We start from the raw sequence: 19,101 nt of genomic DNA, 5'->3' as shown, positions 1-19,101 counted from the left end.
AGTACCTGCACTGATCCCCCATGGCGGTCTGCAGCCAAGTGAGACGTCAGGTACGAGGTATTGGTCTGCCGGCTGGGCTGGATTTCCCACTCTCCTCGGCGCTCTGACGATGCAGTCTGCTCAGGCATTAGGAAGCATGAGAGCAAGATATGGAAGGAAAGGTGAAGCAACAGCAAGCAATAACAAAATCAAGTACATTAGTGCCCCTGAGGGTTTTGTTTTCGTTTTGGATTTTAAACTAACAACTGCTGCAAAGCACTGAGGAAAAAGTTAGCTTGGCTACATTCATATCAGCCTAATGAGCCAATACATGACAGTCTACAGCACACCATCCTCACCCAGACACAGAAAAACGATAATCACCAAAAGGCAGGGCAGGGTTGGGGGCGGGGGGGGGGGGACACCACCACCAAAAGCTGGAATGAATTTTAGCTTCCATATTAGTAAAATTCAGTAGCCACTAAGCAGACCGAATTCAGAATGTTAATATTGTTGGACAAAGCAACAATCATACTTACAAATCATTTCACTGATTAAAGATCTACCTAAATGGACAGTAGTCGATCCAGAAAATTCCTACCATTAGGAATCAAGGCAATATGGCTGTTCCTTAAACAGGGAGCCCGCCACTCTCAACATAAACCTCTGCAGGACTTTCGACTAAGATAAAACGAGCAGTGGCGGTGGCTGGAATATGCTTTCTTATCTAGGAGAATGAAAAAAGTGTATCTTCAAAACAGGCTCATGGGTCAAGAAATATGAAAAGTTGGGGGGTGGTGAGGCTACAGTGTTTTCCTGATTCCCCTAGTTATTGGCCTCTAGTCCGGAATTAGAAATAGTTTTAGACAGGACTACTATGAATTGCTTTCTTCTAGAAAGCAAAAGGCAGATCTTTCCCCAGCAAAAGGAGAGCTTCCAATCCAAAACCTTTTTGGGTTCTGCTTTCAGTTCTGCTGTCATTCAGGCTCTCTTCATTCCTTCTTTACCTGTTTTTTAGATCTCATACTATTCTGATCTTGCTCATTTGTGATTTTTGTTCTGAAGAATCTGTTTAGGTGCCTCTTCCCCTGTACCAGATGGCTGAGGCGGTGTTAACATCATGATGCTCAGCTGTAACAGTCCTAAGGCTCTACAAAATGAAAAATGAGGAGTTGGAGAGGCAGCAGTGAGGGATTAGTAAATCAAATTTTAATTGCTGCTGATATAAACAACAGCAGGGGTTGGGATGTGATATTGCTGCTCTGCATGAAAACCAGCAAGGATGCAAGAAATCTTAGAGATGTTCACAACTACCAATGTCGTATTTTATAAAAAAAGGAAAGGAAAGAAGTAGTGGTCTGAGGCTCATATTCAATCTCCCTCTTCTGCATCTTATGGATAAGAGCTGTTTAAAGCTCATCTGTAAGTCACCAAAAGGGCTTTTTCCATGAAAAAAGCAAAGCAAAGCAAAACAAAACAAAACCTGAGCCTCATGTATCAGCTACAATCTCATCTTTATTAACAAAATATGAAGCCACATGGGTAACAGCAGTGTAAAGAATCCTGGCCATGTTTTCTGATATTCCTCAGGGAATAAGTATATTCTGTATGGAGGCAGCTGTATTAACTCACTTGCTACATTCTCTAACAAAAGAGGGGCTTGGTTCTCTAAGTCACATCTGAGTTCACCAGTCACATTTGAGAATCAAAACTACCCAAAAAAACCCCACCCCTGATTATTTTGTCAACAGAAGTTCAGATGTTTCATTTTCCAACATAAGGCTATGGTTTATAACATAACCACAACTTTCATAAACTTAATGACAGTATCCATATCCTCAGAGCACCTAATCTCCTATCATTTTACTACTAGAGATTTGATAATAAATCCAGTTTATTGTTTATTTTTCTAAGCAATCTCTACACCCAACATGGGGCTCAAACTCACAACCCCAAGATCAAGAGTTGCATACTCTACCAACTAACTAGCCAGGTGCCATGAGAATAAATCTGTTCTAATATTATAAGTAATACCTGTAACTATTATCCATTAGTGATAGCTTCTTCAGTTCCTCTAGGACTTTACTTTTTGTAATATTTAAGTAGGATATTTAAGCTCCTAAACAACTATGAAGAACTGTCAGTTTTCAAAACATTTAAATGTTCAAACAATATCCAGACATTTATATGCCATTTGGGTTGTTTTGAGTTCCAAGATACATATTCAGTGTGATTACTTCTTGCATGAATGCTCTCTGTTTTGAACTTGTTTTTAAGGCAAATAAAGCTGAAAATGGAAAGAAATGTACATAAAACACTCATATGCTTTTAAACAACAAAATCTGGACAGCGGATCAACTATTATTTCCATTTTTACTGAATCACGCATCAAAAGTCTGGTTTGATGCCACTGTCTGATTCACAGGACTGTGTACCTATTTATATTCATTCTAGTTAAATACAAAATTAGTTGGAGGAATTAACATTTTTGTGTAGATTTTGGAAATACCAAGACACTTCCCAAAGGCTTAAAAGCCACATTCCATTTCCGTTTTCAAAGCAGTGTGTTATTTAAAAAGAGAAAAACAATGGCGAACGAAGAATACAGTGCACCTTTCTACTGCCCTCCAACCCCTTCTATATCCACTGGAAGCTACAAAACCAAGAGACAGATGTGAACCTGGGGTTGGTGGTTTATCACACTGGGAATTACTCTTCATCCTAATATTAAATAAACTCTATGGCTATTCTCTTCTAGAATTTATGGGCTAGGAATGGTGTATAGAAGCTGATATGGTAAAAAGGGTCATTGGCCAGTTTTAGAAAGCAACTGAGTGCCCAGGAACTAGAGAAACAGAGGAATGTCAACAACTACAGTATGCTGCTAGTGTACCTGAAAGGTTTTCTAGGCAAGGCTGTGTACACAGAGTTATGACTGGGCATAATCAGCACAGGATATAGTCATACTAAGCAAACCAGCAGAGGAGATTGGCATGTAAACTCTTCACTCTTCAAAGACCACTCATGCACACAAGTCTATCTAACAGGCGATCAGGAGATTCCACGGACAGAAGAGTCACTCAAGAAGGTCAATCTCTCTGCATTACTTGAAAGGCAAAGGTCCACACGGAGTGTGAAAATCCCCAAAGACAGGAGCAGGAATCTCAAGCAGTGGAAATTCCTTGGGGGAATGCTTTAAAATCTTCTGCTGTAATTGCATTACCTGTGTGGAAATGCTGGGTTTACTATCCAGTAGGTGAATGTGGAAATAAAATAGCAGCGATCCCGCATGGCATAAATCAAAGACAAAGCTAACAAAAATTACTTAAAGGGAAACTTAGAGGAGCCTGGTGTAAAAATTCAAAACTACCACCTGTGCTTAGGGCAGAGGAAATGAATGTCTCCCAGCAGTCACTTGGCCAGGATTAATAGACAGACAGTGGGGAAAAGGACACTAACAAGAGGGCAGGGAAATACAGTCTGGAAATACCTGAGGTACCACTCCCATCTATGGCTTAGATATTATTTCCAATTTATATTGGAGATAAAGCTCCTATTCTCAAGCAAAAGGGAGGCGAACATTTCCTTTTGTAGAAAATAAATCACTGACTCCTATTCTTTATGTTCTTCGAAAGGTTTACTAATTACATTTATAAGGAAATTTCTCCATGTCACTTTATGCCTCCCAAAGTATTTTATAAGATGCCACCTATATAAAACATTTTGGCCTCCCATGTCAGTCTTCTAGGCCTTATTACATAATTATAGTCTTCAACTGTAATTAACTAGAATAGAGACCAAATAGTACCAAAAAGTTAGTATGAATACACTAGGTTACATTCTGTCTTACCACACTCCCAAGATTTAAAAAAAAAAAATAAAATTTTTTTTAAGGTAGCAGGGGTAAGACAGAAGTATAAAGAATGGGGCAGGAAGCATCTCAAGAATTTTTTTTGGAGCATATTAGACCTTAGATACAAAATTTTTAAAAGCTGGGAAGGTGGCTGAAGTGTATACTTTAACAAAATTTAAAACTTCCTTCTGTTAAGCTCATGAAATAGAACCAATTTCTATGCCAGACAGGGGTTATTCCGTGCAACCTGTCATGTGGCCAAACAATGCCTTCCTGTATTCTACAAACTAGATATCAAATATCAGGGATGTTTGAGAATCAGTGATAACAATGTAAGAAGGGATTATTCCCAAGTTCAATACTACGCAGACCCAGAGCTAATAGTATCAATTTTGTGATGCTCTGGGAAAAATCAGAAGAACCTGGAATCAGAGTCTGAAACTCTACTGAGACCCTGCCCTATTCTTATTCCAAAGGGTTTAAGACACCCCACCCCTCCTCTCCCAGCCAGATAAGGATGACTTCACTAGGGAGGACTTCTCCAGAACCTCCTTCCTACAAAGGAAGTGCCTCAGAACACAGGATATCTGCTGAAATACACAACATTGAAGAATGCACAAAGAAAACTTTTAATACAGAATAGAGAATTAGAGCAGAAGTGAGTGGCAGCAACTCGGTGACAGAACGAGAGAAGGTAAGGTAAGGTTTGTATTTCAGTCTTACACCTCCCAGGTGCCCCAGAAATGAGGAAGGACAGCCCTATTCTGCAGAGAACTCTATGCGGGAAGGTGACAGGGAAAGTATGCAATCTCTACACCCAAATTCCTGCTAAATGGCAGGTAGCAAGTTAGGAAATTACACACAGGTCAGAGGGAGGCAAATTCTCTCTGAGCATACTCATCTGCCCCTTCAACTAGCAAACTGTGAACCTTGCTGAACCCGAAGCAGTACTCTGTCAAAGGAAAGCAATGGAGAATTAATCAGCTTTTGTTTTTTCTAAAGCTACTGGACTTTCAAAAGAATATATGAAGATACTCATTTTAGGAAGATCTCTGCCCATCTTGGCTAGTTAGCAATCTGGCTTAATCTGCCTTTTGGAAAAGCTATGCTTATAACAAGCTTCTTTCAATAAGCATGTCAACATTAAGCCACACATACTTTTCTAAGGCTATACCTTCCTTAAATCTAATCTCTTGGAGTCTAGATACAAACAAACAAATCTGAACCACTCTTTTTTTTTTTTTTTTACGATTTTATTTTTAAGTAATCTCCAAATCCAACACGGAGCTCGAACTCTCACCCCTAAGATCAAGAATTGCATGCTCTACTGACTAAGCCAGCCAGGTGTCCCTGAACTAACTCTTTCACTGGGGGCACATCTTCAGAATTCAACATGATTTGATCCTTCTGAGTTTTATTGTTCATTTCTTGTGTGTTTAAAAGGTACTGAAGTAGTTTGACTATAGTTCTTCTAGAAGGATGAGGGATCAACTTTTCTTTGACATTTGATTCATATTTTCTTGCCTAGTCAAACTTGAGAATTTTTTTTTTAAAGATTTTATTTATTTATTTATTTATTTGACAGAGAGAGATCACAGGTAGGCAGAGAGGCAGGTAGAGAGAGAGAGAGAAGGAAGCAGACTCCCCGCTGAGCAGACAGCCTGATATGGGGCTTGATCCCAGGACCCTGGGATCATGACCTGAGCCGAAGGCAGAGGCTTTAACCCACTGAGCCACCCAGGCGCCCCCATCTCCACTTTTTTCAAAGATTTTATTTATTTATTTGACAGATAGAGATCACAAGTAGGCAGAGAGGCAGATAGAGGAGGAAGCAGAAACTTGAGAATTTTTAAGTAAACAGTTCACCTCATAGAAAATGATAAAAAGTAAGTTCTTTCCCTTAAACATATCCTGTATATATAAAAATGAGTAAGTACTATTCAATATTATCATACTAGGATGCCATATCTGGCAGAGTTTAATAGTTCTAGATGGCTAGTCTGACTCTTTCTAACCTCAAAACAGATGCGTTCTCCCTAGTCTTCTAGGTCAAGTGCCCCTTCTTCATATGCCAGCAGAAAAGCTATGTAAGTATCAAAATTGCTGAACCAAGGTAACATGTGTATAGCATTTACCTGAGTAAGGACTGTCACAGGCTTAGATTGAGAAAGAACAGGAAGCACACTGCTGCATGCACATCCTAGTCAATGCAATATTCTATATTTAGCATGTTGAGCAAACACACTGAATAAAACCTTCAATAGTGCAATATACTGCACTCTGATACTAGCTCTCCGGATAATGGCAAGACTTACTTCCTGATCGCACTTGATCAGAGAATGCAAAGGGAAGCTTTGCCAGGTAGAAAGAGGCAGAACTATTTTTTACCCCCTTCCTGATGGATGGTAATGCAGAATTCTTTAAAGAAGAACCACAGCCATGGCAAGATTTGCCATCTTTGGATCTCAGAAATACCAAGGGGAAAATGACAGAAGGTTCCACTGGGAACTTCCTGAATAGATCTTTCTCAGTATTTATTCTATCCAAACTCATGATTTAATTATAGTTGTCTAGCTGGGTGACACTTTTATTAAAAAAGATTGTTCTTAAGCATCTGATACTAACATAGTTGTAAAAGACAGATCCGATATAGATGAATTTAAATACCGTTCTTTGGGAACTGTATTTGGGATCTATTACTGGGAACCAAACAGTACTCAATTTGATACACCTACAATTTAGAACAGCAAAGCAAATTTTCCTGGAAAATTCTCACTGTAACGAGAACTAATACAATTGCCTGAGTTTACTCTGCAGCAAGACCTGCTGTGTTTTTTGCACACTGTTCTCCTTCAGTAGACAATGTAGCCCTACTCTGGCTGCCAACGGAGGCAGAATGGCTTTTTGTGGAAATAGAAAACAAGCAGGAAGAAAAGCTTACAATTTATTTTTCATGCAAGGTTAAATAAAAATCTGTATTTTAAATGAACATCTGACTTCATCTATGCTCCTCATCTGACAGATTTATTCATTTAAACAACTATTTATCAAGTGTCTACTCCACACATTATTTTAGGTGTTAGGGAGACAGCAGTGAACAAAACAATAAAAATCTCTACCCTTACTTATAGGCTTACATCTGAGAAAGCTAAGCGCTGCCCCCCACCCCCGCCAAAGGTTAAATGTCCTATGGCCAAAGTCTTTGGGCTAAGCTAAAACCAAGTACTGAGCTCCTTTTCTTTCTCTTCCTACTCTAAGTATGGGACTAAACAGAGCCTGTTAATCCCTAGGATCACTCTTCCACAACTGAAGAGCAGATTTACCCAGAATAAGGAGGTTCTGCTGGCACTAACATCAATGTCATCTCCATGTTCTGATTTCCAAATATGTCACTATTGTTTTGTTTGTTTTTGAGAGCCCTCCTCTGCCTGCTAGCCGTCTTCAGCTAGAATATATACACTCCTAGTATTTGAAACTCAAGATGCCTTAATTCAAACTCCAAGTTAAGTTTCACCTTCAACTTTCCTATTTCTAGTAATCCTACCACCTGCCTCCAAATTATTGGGGCTTCAAAAATCTCCATAACAGCGCTGACTCATCCTTCTCCTTCAACCTTGACACGCGTGTGGGCTGCCAAGTCTGGTAGATCATAACCTTTTATCATTTCTCAGTTTTATTTCATTTTCACAACAATAGCCCATCCAGGCCCCTTTACCTCTGAAGGGGATGCCCTGTACTTTTATTGTCTTCAAGGTAGCTGCCAGGCTATAATCACCTTCTATGCCAAAAGACTACTAAAACAAAGTTTTGATCTTATCAGCCCTCTGTTCACTAACCTTTAGTACCTACTCCTTTCTGAAATTAAATACCAAGTCTCCAGCCCAGCTTTCCAGAAACTTCATCAAATGGCTCCAAGATATTTTCCTAGCCTTATCTCCCTTTATTCATACCATGTATTTTAGCAAAATGAACCTGACAACTTGTTGCTCATTTTTCCTTTTTGCTTGGAATGCCTCTTTCATTCCCACATTACTCTTCCAAGAACACTTCAAATGCAGTTTCTTTCATGAAACTCTGTCATGCTCAGACTAGATGAAATGTCTCCTTATTCCAAAGTCTGATGATGGTAATTTGAAACTTGGGATACTTCTCTGTTCTGCCTTGGGTTATAGTTTTCTGGCTACTTGGAATATTTGCTTATCAGTTTTTTGAGGGCAAGGATTCCCTACTTATTTTGGTAGCCCTAGGACATACTTTTACGGAGCGGGTTCTCAGCTAGACGTATTTAGTCAAAGTTGTTGAGAAAAAAGTTAGCCGCCCCTCAAGTGAGAATAATACTTGTCAATATCTCTCAAAGAGAGACTACTTTCTTCTTTAGCTGATTTCAAAATTGAAAAGAATCAGCCTAAAAAAGAACACATACTGCTTTCAATTCCTAGAGTCATGTAAGGGACCTATGTGACTGCAATTTTTCTTAAAAAATAAAAGAACAAAACCCCCAAAATATAACAACACAACCCTAAAGATGGAACAAAAGCAATGAGACCACATAGACACAGTGTAAAGGTAGAAGAGACACCAGAAATATATTTGCCCACGGGGCACAGAACAGAAAGAATTCTACCTAGAAGGATTCAGAATCCTGTTGGGAGTGGAGGTATAAAAGTTGCATTAATGCGGGGACTTTCAGTCCCTTAGCAGCCATGGGATACTAAAAACCCTTTGGCAGGGGGAGAGAATTTCAAGAATCAATTCCTCAAAAAGAAGCTTATTATTGCTTTGCAGATGAGATTTCCTAATTACACCCTTCACTTAAAAGTACACTGAAAATTACTGTATTTTTACTCAGCTACAAGGTATGACCATATTTTTCACCTTAGCGATCTAGGTTTTCAACATCTCTTTTTCCCACACTTTTTTTTAAAAGATTTTATTTATTTATTTGACAGAGAGAGATCACAAGTAGGCAGAGAGGCAGGCAGAGAGATGGGGGAAGCAGGCTCCCCGCTGAGCAGAGAACCTATGTGGGGCTCAATCCCAGGATCCTGAAGACAGAGGCTTTAACCCACTGAGCCACCCAGGCACCCCTCCCATACTTTAAAAATCCATTCAAAACAGCAATGTTGATTAAGAATTCACTGAAGCAGGAAAGACAAGGGAAACTAAAGGAAATACCTATTTTAGTTTGAAATATTCTGAAAACATGAGTGGGCAGATATGCTGATTATGCTGACTTCACTGACTACTTAAATTATCTTTTTCTTTCCAAACCTTTTCTATTTAAATGCATTTTTCATTATAAGGTAATATAACTTCATCATAGAATAGTATGGAAAAATATTAACCACAATATTATCAGTTTCAACACTACTTCTGTTAATACGTTGGCATTATCTCGTCTCACTGATTTTTTCATTTTCCCTTTCCCTCAGGGAAATCACTATGTAGTTCTAATTTGTTCTCTGATTTCTTCACTCTACAAACTATAAACATTTTCAGGTTGCTACAAGTTTTCCTAAATATTGTTTTAAGTGGCTACATAATATTCCACTGAATAAATGCACTGCAACTCACTTTACCAAAACCCAGTTTATCTGATAAAAGACCTGAGCTAGATCCATAACCATTCCCTTATAATTATATAGGTGGGTCATTTCTCAAACTTTGTTTAAAATTGCACTGCAACTTTATGCACATAACTTAATCTGTATTTTGGGTTGTTCTGTTACGATTGATTCCCAGAAGTAAGATTTTTTTATGAGATAGAACAGTAACGTCATCCAATTACCTTCTAGAAAATTTTAACAATTTGCAAAGTCCAGAGCAATGTAGGACAGTAGACAGTTTAACTGTGCACTCAGCTACACTTTTAACAAGGGAGGTCCAGGGAGAACAATCGCAGAAGTCAACAATATTCTGTTGTCAAATCCAAAGTCAGACAAATTATAATTCTTAGCCAACTACTTTGGTTAAAGGATATAACTACGGGGGTGCCTGGGTGGCTCAGTGGGTTGGGCCTCTGCCTTCGGCTCGGGTCGTGATCTCAGGGTCCTGGGATGGAGCCCCGCGTCGGGCTCTCTGCTCGGCGGGGAGCCTGCTTCCCCCGCTCTCTCTGCCTGCCTCTCTGCCTGCTTGTCATCTCTGTCTGTCAAATAAATAAATGAAATCTTAAAAAAAATAAAAAGCATGTAACTATGGACCCAACTAGTGTACACAATTTGCTAAACTCCATCTTTTTGCCTGTCTACTCTGTCTTTTAGTTACTAAGACACAGATTTCCTTCCTTTATACTTTTTTTTTCTTACCAAGCCACACATTTTGCTAAGAGTATGTACTCACAGTGAGTCTATCCATTATTTGTTTGTGTACGTCACTGTACACATATGTGTTTGTACTTCTATATGCTATTTTGAATCTATGTGTTTCCTTATGTACATCTGAGAAAGTGTTTTTGCATTTTATTATAAAAATATGTGTGAATATTAAAAAGTGAGGTCAAGGGTGAGGAGAACAAGCTAATTTGATAGGTGATAATGTCTGTGTGTGTGTGTGTGTATGTGTGCATATCTGTTTAGTATCCTTTGCTTGTTTATCTACTGGGGTCCTGAAGTTTTCTCTTAGCAATATACAGGTGACCCTTGAACAACAATGGGGTTAGGAACACGGGCCAACATGAAGTTGAAAATCCCCATATAACTTTGACTCCCCATGTAACTGCTGATAGGCTCCTGTTGACCAGAAGCCTTACCAATGACACAGTCAACAAACACGTTTTGTGTGTTATATGTACTATATATGTACTTACAATAAAACTAGAGAAAAAAAATGTTACTAGGAAAATCGTGAGAGAAAATACATTTACAGTACTGCACTATATTTACTGAAAAAAAAATCCGCATGTAAGTAGACCACACAATTCAAACATGTGTTATTCAAAAGTCAACTGAATATGATATAAAGATGAAAGTCGTAATTTTTACTTCCCAATAAGTGACCCCTTTCTTTCAATGTTGTCAAATCTGTTGATTTTTATGTGTCTGCCTCTTGCGTTTAGGCTGAGAAAAGCCTCTCATATAGAGCACTAGTTTCTCAAACAATATTAACACTGAAGGATGGATGACATGGCTTTCTGTGGAGTGGCCTAAAGCAAAGCTGAGTCTTCATTTAGGTCCATCTCAGATCTTGGCCAGCTCTAGAATTAACTTAGGGGCAGGGGCAGAGGGGGAAGAGAGGTGCCACTTTATGCCTAGGTCAGCTGGAAGTCCAAATTACCCACTCTTCTTAATCTGCAAAAAACCCCTCAGCATTGGCAAGAGTGCCACATTGGACTGCATGCAGCTGAGACCCAAAACAGGCTATCCTGTTCACCCTGTATGTTCAGCTTTTTTCAGGCCTGTGGCAGACTCCCCTTTCAGCCAACAGACTTGGACAAGGCCAAATTCTCTAGACTGGATATTTCATGTAAATTGCCTGGCCATATCTCAGCACCATAGCCTAGCCCCAGGAATGCTGGAACGCCGCACACCACTAAGAAATGGCAAGTTCTTTGCCTTTAATTTCAGTATATACACCGAAGCAGAGAAGCTGAAGAATTTCGGTTTTAGTGTTAGCCAAGAAGAGGGAGAATGTCTGAAATAAGGAAGGCCCAACACGTACCTGATTTCGCAGAGGCGGCTGTGATGGTCGGTCCCTGTGCGTGTGGCTTTCTCGAGTTATTGCAGACGCGCCAGAATCTACGTGAACTGACCCTACTGGAGTAGGCTGGAAAGACAGAACAGAAAGTCAAATGGAAAACAGATCCAAGCTAATACCTCCACAAAGGTGAGCATCATTCTAATTCTAATAAAAGAGTAGTGATTATTATTTTTAGCCAACAAGGGCAGTTTCCAGTCTTCTTTTGTTTATTTATCTGCAAAAGGGAGGCCGCTTGTCCTCAAGAGCTCACTGGAGAGTAGCTTACCTTGGAAAATAAGGAAAACATCCTACAGTGATGTGTTAGCATGCTCTCAGGCACTGTGGACCCCTGGCCAAGAGAGCCAATTCAAGAGTTTCCTAAAGTTCTGGGTTCCGCTCCTCTAGAAGTCAAGACTTTCACAGCTTACATAGCACCACCGTCTGGATCACTCAACTGAAAGTTCTTCTTTAGAACTGGCTTCAGTTCTGATACCTTAGGACATACGGGGCATAATCTTAAAAACATAGGAAGGAGTTGCTCTTACTTCCCAACTGCTACCTATGGCATCACCCTGAAAAGGCTGGCAAATGTGAAGTCTACAGTCAAAGGAATGTTTTTCTCATGGACTTAACCAGAAAGTCTGGCACGTCAAGTGGTGAGGCAGCGCTGGTCTGAGGTGAGGAGGTAAAACTTGATACTTACAATAGGCCTCCCGACCCAATCGTAGGCATAGTCGAAGGTGTAGCCTTTCCTTTCAAAGAGGTCTGTGAAGAGTGTCCGTAAATACTCATAGTCAGGTTTTTCAAAGAAGTCTAATCGCCTGACATATCGCAGGTAGGTTGCCATCTCTTCTGTAGAAAAGAGGTGAAAGGCCATGTTCACGAGCTGAATGCTTCCCATGGCGAGAAGCTCTGGACCAAGCCAAGAATATCTGGTGTTTTCTTTATGACCCAAATGAAAGTGATAAAACCTGTCTTGGTCTAAATGACAATAAAAGGAAATGTGAGCGAGCACCCTCGTCTAGAGATACCAAGTCACGGTCTCCACCTACTGCAAAGCTTCAGGCACAGTGGCTGGAGCATCCTTTTAGCATCCTACCTGGAAAGTTTTCACAGAGAGCTTCAATGGGAGTATTCCTTTTGGTGTCACCAATTTTTTGATATCTCTCTTTTAATGTATCAGCCTGTAGAGAAGAGAAAGAAAGTTATTTGGAAAGAGGTCCCAAGTATGGGTGGGGCAATATGTTTGGGGAGGCAATGGTTGTTTCAATCAAATTGGCAGGATTTGCTAGGCTCAGTCTTCTAATAAATAAGAAAGGTAGTAGAGATGATGTATTTAATATCTGCTCTGTTCTGGAAGGTTTTCCTTGTAAGTATGTTTAGTAGTCTCAGATAAACACCATCCAATGTAATGAGACGAGTAGCTAGAAGAAAGTAAAAATGTTACATAGTGGTATTTTCAAAATCTCAGAAGCTTAGTAATCTCCCATGGCCAAAGGGGTTCAAAAGTGATTCAGCCTTCCCCTTCTTAGATCAGTTCTATGATAAGATTAAAAAAAAAAAAAACTGCTAATCTAAGCGGGGGCAGACAGATAGTTGGCTCCACAGAATATTTACTGTGAAGCTGAAGAGAAAAAAATAACAAGTAGTAGAAAAATATGCCTTTCTACAGTGTGCTTCCAGAGGGAAAAGTGTTATCTATGACAGAGGCATGGCTAACAGACAGGTTTGATACAGGTCAGTGGCTCAAAGCAACCAAGTCTGGTTTGCTCCGAATTACAGACAGGCTCCTGGAGCTTGGATCAACAACGTGGTCTCAAGGGGGTCTCATGAGGCTCTCCCTAGCCTGCTACACTCAGCTTTAAGCAACAGTGTTCTAAGGTAAGTTGGAGAAATTTTAGATCTACGACTGCCACTAAAATGATTCATGGATCGTGAGAACATTTCAAACAGTAACACACAAATGCACTGCTTGGCTATGTGATGAGCAAACAGAATGTGACACTCTGACAGCTATCAGTATCAATGACAAGATATATATGACCAGAAGGCTAGGAGGTGTTAGAAGAGGAATTTAAGGGCAAAGCTTTACTTTTCAGGACAACAGCCTAGAAAACATAGTGAGTGGATCCTTCTGCCCTTCTGGAGGGAGAGAGGTAGGAGGCTCGGGGCATAGAAGTACCCAAAGCTACTGATTTTCTGTCCATATTAACATGTTGAAATAAATTACAACTCAAAAATATGTCTCACATTTAACTATCTAATGAGACTTAAAATGGGTTATCTGCTCCAACCAGCCAAAGGCACAAAGTAATTACAGTGGTTATGATTATTATCAATAATTAACTTGAACACAAATGCACTCTACCAACACCTACCTAAGGAAGGCTATTTAAACTATATGCTTCATAAGGAACAACTATCGTCTGCATAGGGATTTACTGAACAAAACATATGAACAGCAACATTAAGCCTGGATTTTTATTTTAATTCAGGTGGGTCCTTAGCTTATAGAGGATGAAAAAATATTTTCCAGTTCTCCTTAGGGGCACACCCAGCCCTGCTGGCCTTGTTGGTAAAATGTGTAGCAGCTGCTGTCATCAATTTGTTCCAGAAATTCCCCAGCACACTGGGAACACTCTTCCTGCTACATAATGGTAGTGGAGGAGGAAAGTGACACAGAGAAAAGCAGCACTGCCAAGGCTGGGAGGGAACAAGGGAAGAGATTATGGGAAACCCCAAAACAAGGAAGAAGGATTCAGAAGGGGAAAAGACAAATGTAGGCAAAACAGAGCTCCCAAAGCCCAGGGGAGCATTTACGATATGTAGACTGATGTTGCCAGTCCCTGCTTCTTATCTCTGTTGCCAGCCCATCTTCTTACAGACATCGAGTCAGCAACCCCTCCCTTAACAACTGAGTATTGAAACAAAGCCCTCCGCTGAGCACTTTCAAGGATACCTTGAGTCCTTGCCAGGGTAGGCTGCCTCGAAGGAAATACATGAACATATGGCCTAGGGCTTCCAAATCATCCCGCCGGCTTTGCTCTAAAAGGGAAGACAGATCACACATTATGTTTGCAGTTATTAAAGCAGAAAGGGGTTCAAAACCAAGTAATCCCTTGAGAAGCCCTTCTGTCTCTGGAAAGGCTCTGCTTACTCATTCTTTGTATATCTAAACCAGGAATAGTATTTTAGATCAAAACCAAAAAACACTGTGTACTTCCTTTGCTGTCACAGGCAAGTAAATAGCAAGGGAAAGGAGCAAATCCTAAACTAAAACCAAATCCGAATCACTAACTGGTGGGTAACCACCCTCAGTCACCAGGAAGGTGCTGTCACCTTCCTGAAAGTAAGACAATTAAAATGAAATGTTATTTCCAGTATATGGGCTACAGTTACCCTTTGGGTGACCATCATGGAAAGTGAGAAGTAGATTAAGCAGCTGAAACTTTTAAATGGTCCATTCTGGCTAGGCCTGCAAAGACACAAGCTGCAGAATGCCTGGCATACCTGTTGAGTGCTTTTATTTCATCATAAAAATTAACACTTAAAATTTAGTTTGACATAAACAAACATGAATGTATGATCTCTCAGCTCCAATCCATTTGTACCATGTTCCATAGACACCTTAAGAAAAATTTAAAATGTATTACTTAAGGGGCCTATTATGGACACATAAAATAGGATCCCCACATTCTGGGCACTTCCCGTATAAAACAAGTTGCTAGGTTTTTCTTTCTTTTTCATTGGAAAGACTAAGATGGTAAAGAACCAAAGAATGCTTAACAAAAAACTGTTATTTCATCTCAGAAAACATCCTTATGTATTCTTGGGTTGTCAGACTGAATAGAAGTAGTACATGCCTCTACTCCTTATTTGTCAATTATGACTCATCTCAGACATCTAATGTATTTACTTCTCAGAATCAAGTTTAGGACTTTATCATAAGAAATTAGAGAGAAAAGACTAAGGGGTTACTCTAGGCTCCATTATGCTTTCTTTGTACAGAAAAGAAAATCTAAGAGGCAGGGAAAGCTACTCAGCTCAAAATACAAAAGTACAATATGTTTAAGAGCTGCCTCCAATTATGGGAAATGTGCATGAAAAGGAGTGAATAGAACTCTACAGGCATATGGGGAGAGAAAAGGCAACTTTCTAAATCATGGTTTAAAAACGTTTTTTGGCAAGGTGGTCGCTAATGGGAAAGGGAGGCACCCTGACAAGAGAGATAAATAACATAAAATTGAGTGGATGCAAATCAATTGAAATAATCTCTAAAAGACTTAAATAAAACAGCAAGGCCAAGAGAAGCTTTTGTCTACATGCTTGCCTGAGGTTTACAACAAATTTTATATATAATAGAAAACAAAAAGCCGTTAGACGAAAAGAGTTTGTTAACCGAACCTAAAGACACACAACAAAAAAGAAAGTACAAGCAGGGTGAGTTGAGGCCTCCCACAAAGCACGGCAGATAGAGGAACCACACCCTGCAGTTTCTCATACTGTATCACACCTACTCATTGCCTTTCCATTTTTACATCTGCTTCCTCTATCATGAGGCCCCTCTGTGATAAAAATTCACTGGACAAATGGTTGCACTTTTGCTAGTCGAACACTAGAGGGCAAAACTCTCCACATTTTCAATACTGATCAGAACTTCAGAAAAAAAGCCCAACTTCTCTCCACAGCAAAGCCCATTATAAAATGGTTTTGGTTTTTTAAACATCAAAACAAACAAACAAACAAACAAACAGAAAACACATGTAAACCCACTGGCATAACTAATAAAGTGGTTTTCCAAATACTGAGCACATGAACAGTAGCTGTGGAATATGGAATAATAGGAAGAACAATGGCACCTGAGTCTGGCCCACTCTTTCCATTAATTTGATCCATGTGAAATTAAGCATGGCTAAGTCACCTACTTTGGGCCCAGTCCTCATCTGAAAATACACTGGTTGATTTAGATAATCTGAAAAGTCATTTTCCAGTTCTAAAATTCTAAAGTCATTAATCTGTGGCAATTTGAGACATTAGTAATTAATCTACGATAATTTAGGCCTTTCCAAAAAAAAAAAAAAAAAGTGAAAACCAGAGTCATGCTTTGCTTCCATACTTCTTTGAAAACTCCACATTCATTGAATCCAGCATTTCCACATGCCCTCATCTTTTTTCATGAAGGATAATTCTCCCTTTCAAAGAAGAAAGGTTTTAAGTGTCCTGGGGCTGTCCTAGAAGGGCCAGAAGGACACAGAATTCTTCCACACCATAAAAGCCTGCTCTCAACAATTCAGAAAGACATTTGGTTTTACATGTGTGACATCCCTGATTTTAGGTCAAATATTCTTTACTGGAGGAAAGGGGCTAGGTGACCCAGTGTTCTCACCCTTATTTCAATCATTAAAGAATATAAGATCAAAATTGGCTACCTTAATCAGCAGGAGGTGGCTAATCTGACAAGGTAATGTCAGGTTTAGGAGGATTCTTCCCTTGTTCTCCCTCACAAAATTAATAGGCAATTCTCTCCAAGTCATTTGAAGACACCCTTCTCTTTTTCTGTATTATTAAAAATCAGGATTCAAGTTCCTATGGAGACCTTTCTGCTTTGAGACCCTGACCAGAGTTTAAAGGGCATGTGAGAGCCATCTATATGTATTCTCTGTACTATGGAGAGGACAAAATACAGTGACGGGTTCGATGTGACCTGGAAAACTCTGGAACTCAGGAAATTCAAGTTTAGAGAAAAACTCAAAGTTCCAGCAGGAATGGCGACACCAAGAGATGAAAGAATCCAGTCTAATGGCCATACATGCTTAAAACTTACTTTGTCAAATAACTATCATTTAGAGACTTTGCTACCATGAGGCACTATGCTAAACACTTTATATACTTTATCTCTCAGAATCCTACAGTATAAGGCATTACTATCATACCCATTTCATAGATGAGATAACTGAGGCCGAGGGAAGAAGGTTACTGGACCCAAATCACATAGCTTTAAGTGCAGGAGCCAGGATTTGTATCCCTTTTTTTTTTTTTTTTTAATTTAAAAAAAAAAAGATTATTTATTTATTTAACAGAGAGATACACAGCAAGAGAAGGAACTCAAGCAGCAGAAGTGGGAGAGGGAGAAGCAGGCTTCCTGCTAAGCAGGGATCCCGATGTGGGGCTCGACCCCAGGACCCTGGGATCATGACCCAAGCCGAAGGCAGACGCTTAACTGACTGAGCCACCCAGGAGCCCCTGTATCCCTTCATTTTAACCATTACCCTGCACCTCATACAAACATAACACAGATAGCCATCCCTTATCTCTTCTTGCCTTTCCTGACAAGAATAATAAAATCAGACACAAATTGCTGTGCCTAGTAAGCAGGCATTGAAACAACTTCTAGAGTGTGTCAGTTAAACCAAATAATCATGACTTTACTATTTACAACACTCTGTCTCTTAGTAAAAAGGAAGGAAGAGGGAATATTGAACACTATGCAAGAGACCTGTGTTACGTATATTACTCATTCAACCCACAAACACACCCTTGTGAAATATTACTCTCATTTTACAGATAAGTTTCAGGAAGATTAAGTAACTTCTCCAAAATGACACAGATAATAAGTGGCAGGGGACCTTCTGGTCTAATTTTAAAATATTACATTTAGGAGCGCCTGGGTGGCTCAGTTGTTAAGTGTCTGCCTTCAGCTCAGGTCATGATCCCAGGGTTCTGGGACTGAGTCCCACATCAGGCTCCCTGCTCAGTGGGAAACCTGCTTCTCCCTCTCCCTCTCTCTCTCTCCTGGCATGGGTTTCCTTTCTTGCTCTCTCTCTCTCTGTGTCAAATAAATAAATAAAATATTAAGAAAAAAATTATACTTAGTTAATTGAAGATTTCCATATGGTTACTAAAAAATCCTGACAGCATTCATGATTTCAATTCAAGTTGTATCACTTTGTAATATGATTTTTACTCCTAACACCAGAATCCTCATCTGAATACCACACAGTTTACTCAACAAGCCAACTTTGTAGCCATTTAGTCTTTAAAACACTTCTTAGTGTACAAAAATTCATTAATATTTAAACACCCACTATAATTAGCTATGTCTAGGAGTATGGAATCTGATAATATTGTTTACATGTCTACTCTCAAGAGTAGGGATTTTCAAACATTTTTTTCAATCACTTTGGAACCTTTTCTTCAAACATAATCTTCCATGGAAGCTCATATATAAAATAGATAAAAAGGGAAGCTTTTCTGGAGAAGCTAGAGAGGGGCCCAGGGCCTTGTCTATTTGGCCTTCCCACTGTTCCTTAGACTTCTCTTAAAATATTCTCCCCTGGTTTAGTTCCTCTTACAAGTAAGGCCTTCTGCCTTCATTAGCGCTTTTAGCAATATTTGTGCCAATTGTCTATCCTGAATACAATGCAAGATTCATACAGGTCCTTTCAGGACTGTCGTATAGGCAGTCATTCATACGTAAACACCAAATTCATCATCAGACTTAACTAAAATGCTACCATCTTAACACAAAAATTCAAGTGCCCACACTGCTGAGAAACTAAGCACTTGGAAAGAGTATAAAGAATTAAAAATGTTTA

The 19,101-nt window shown here is 39.5% G+C and overlaps 1 protein-coding gene across 15 annotated transcripts in view; it reads right to left on the bottom strand.

The window, feature by feature from the left end:
• Positions 1-19,101, bottom strand: part of CSNK1G1 (casein kinase 1 gamma 1) — a 188,717-nt gene that overhangs the window by 23,756 nt on the left and 145,860 nt on the right. For 10 of the 15 annotated variants that reach the window (XR_004383548.1, XM_032864733.1, XM_032864726.1 and 7 more), the window contains 5 exons: positions 14,466-14,551; positions 12,606-12,690; positions 12,210-12,358; positions 11,489-11,593; positions 6-116 (listed from right to left, as the gene is read on the bottom strand). Coding sequence is in view for 12 of the 15 variants with exons in the window: in XM_032864733.1 (XP_032720624.1) it covers positions 6-116; positions 11,489-11,593; positions 12,210-12,358; positions 12,606-12,690; positions 14,466-14,551 (536 nt within the window). In the remaining 3 variants the exon portion in view is untranslated. Of the gene's footprint in view, positions 1-5; positions 117-986; positions 1,130-11,488; positions 11,594-12,209; positions 12,359-12,605; positions 12,691-14,465; positions 14,552-19,101 lie in introns of those variants that run through there. The other 5 variants (XR_004383551.1, XM_032864734.1, XR_004383550.1 and 2 more) reach the window with 4 other exon arrangements.

This window comes from Lontra canadensis, unplaced genomic scaffold (genome assembly GCF_010015895.1).
Source record: "Lontra canadensis isolate GAN:19392208 unplaced genomic scaffold, GSC_riverotter_1.0 scaffold28, whole genome shotgun sequence".
Taxonomy (NCBI): Eukaryota; Metazoa; Chordata; class Mammalia; order Carnivora; family Mustelidae; genus Lontra; species Lontra canadensis.
This window is presented reverse-complemented; position numbering and strand designations above follow the sequence as displayed.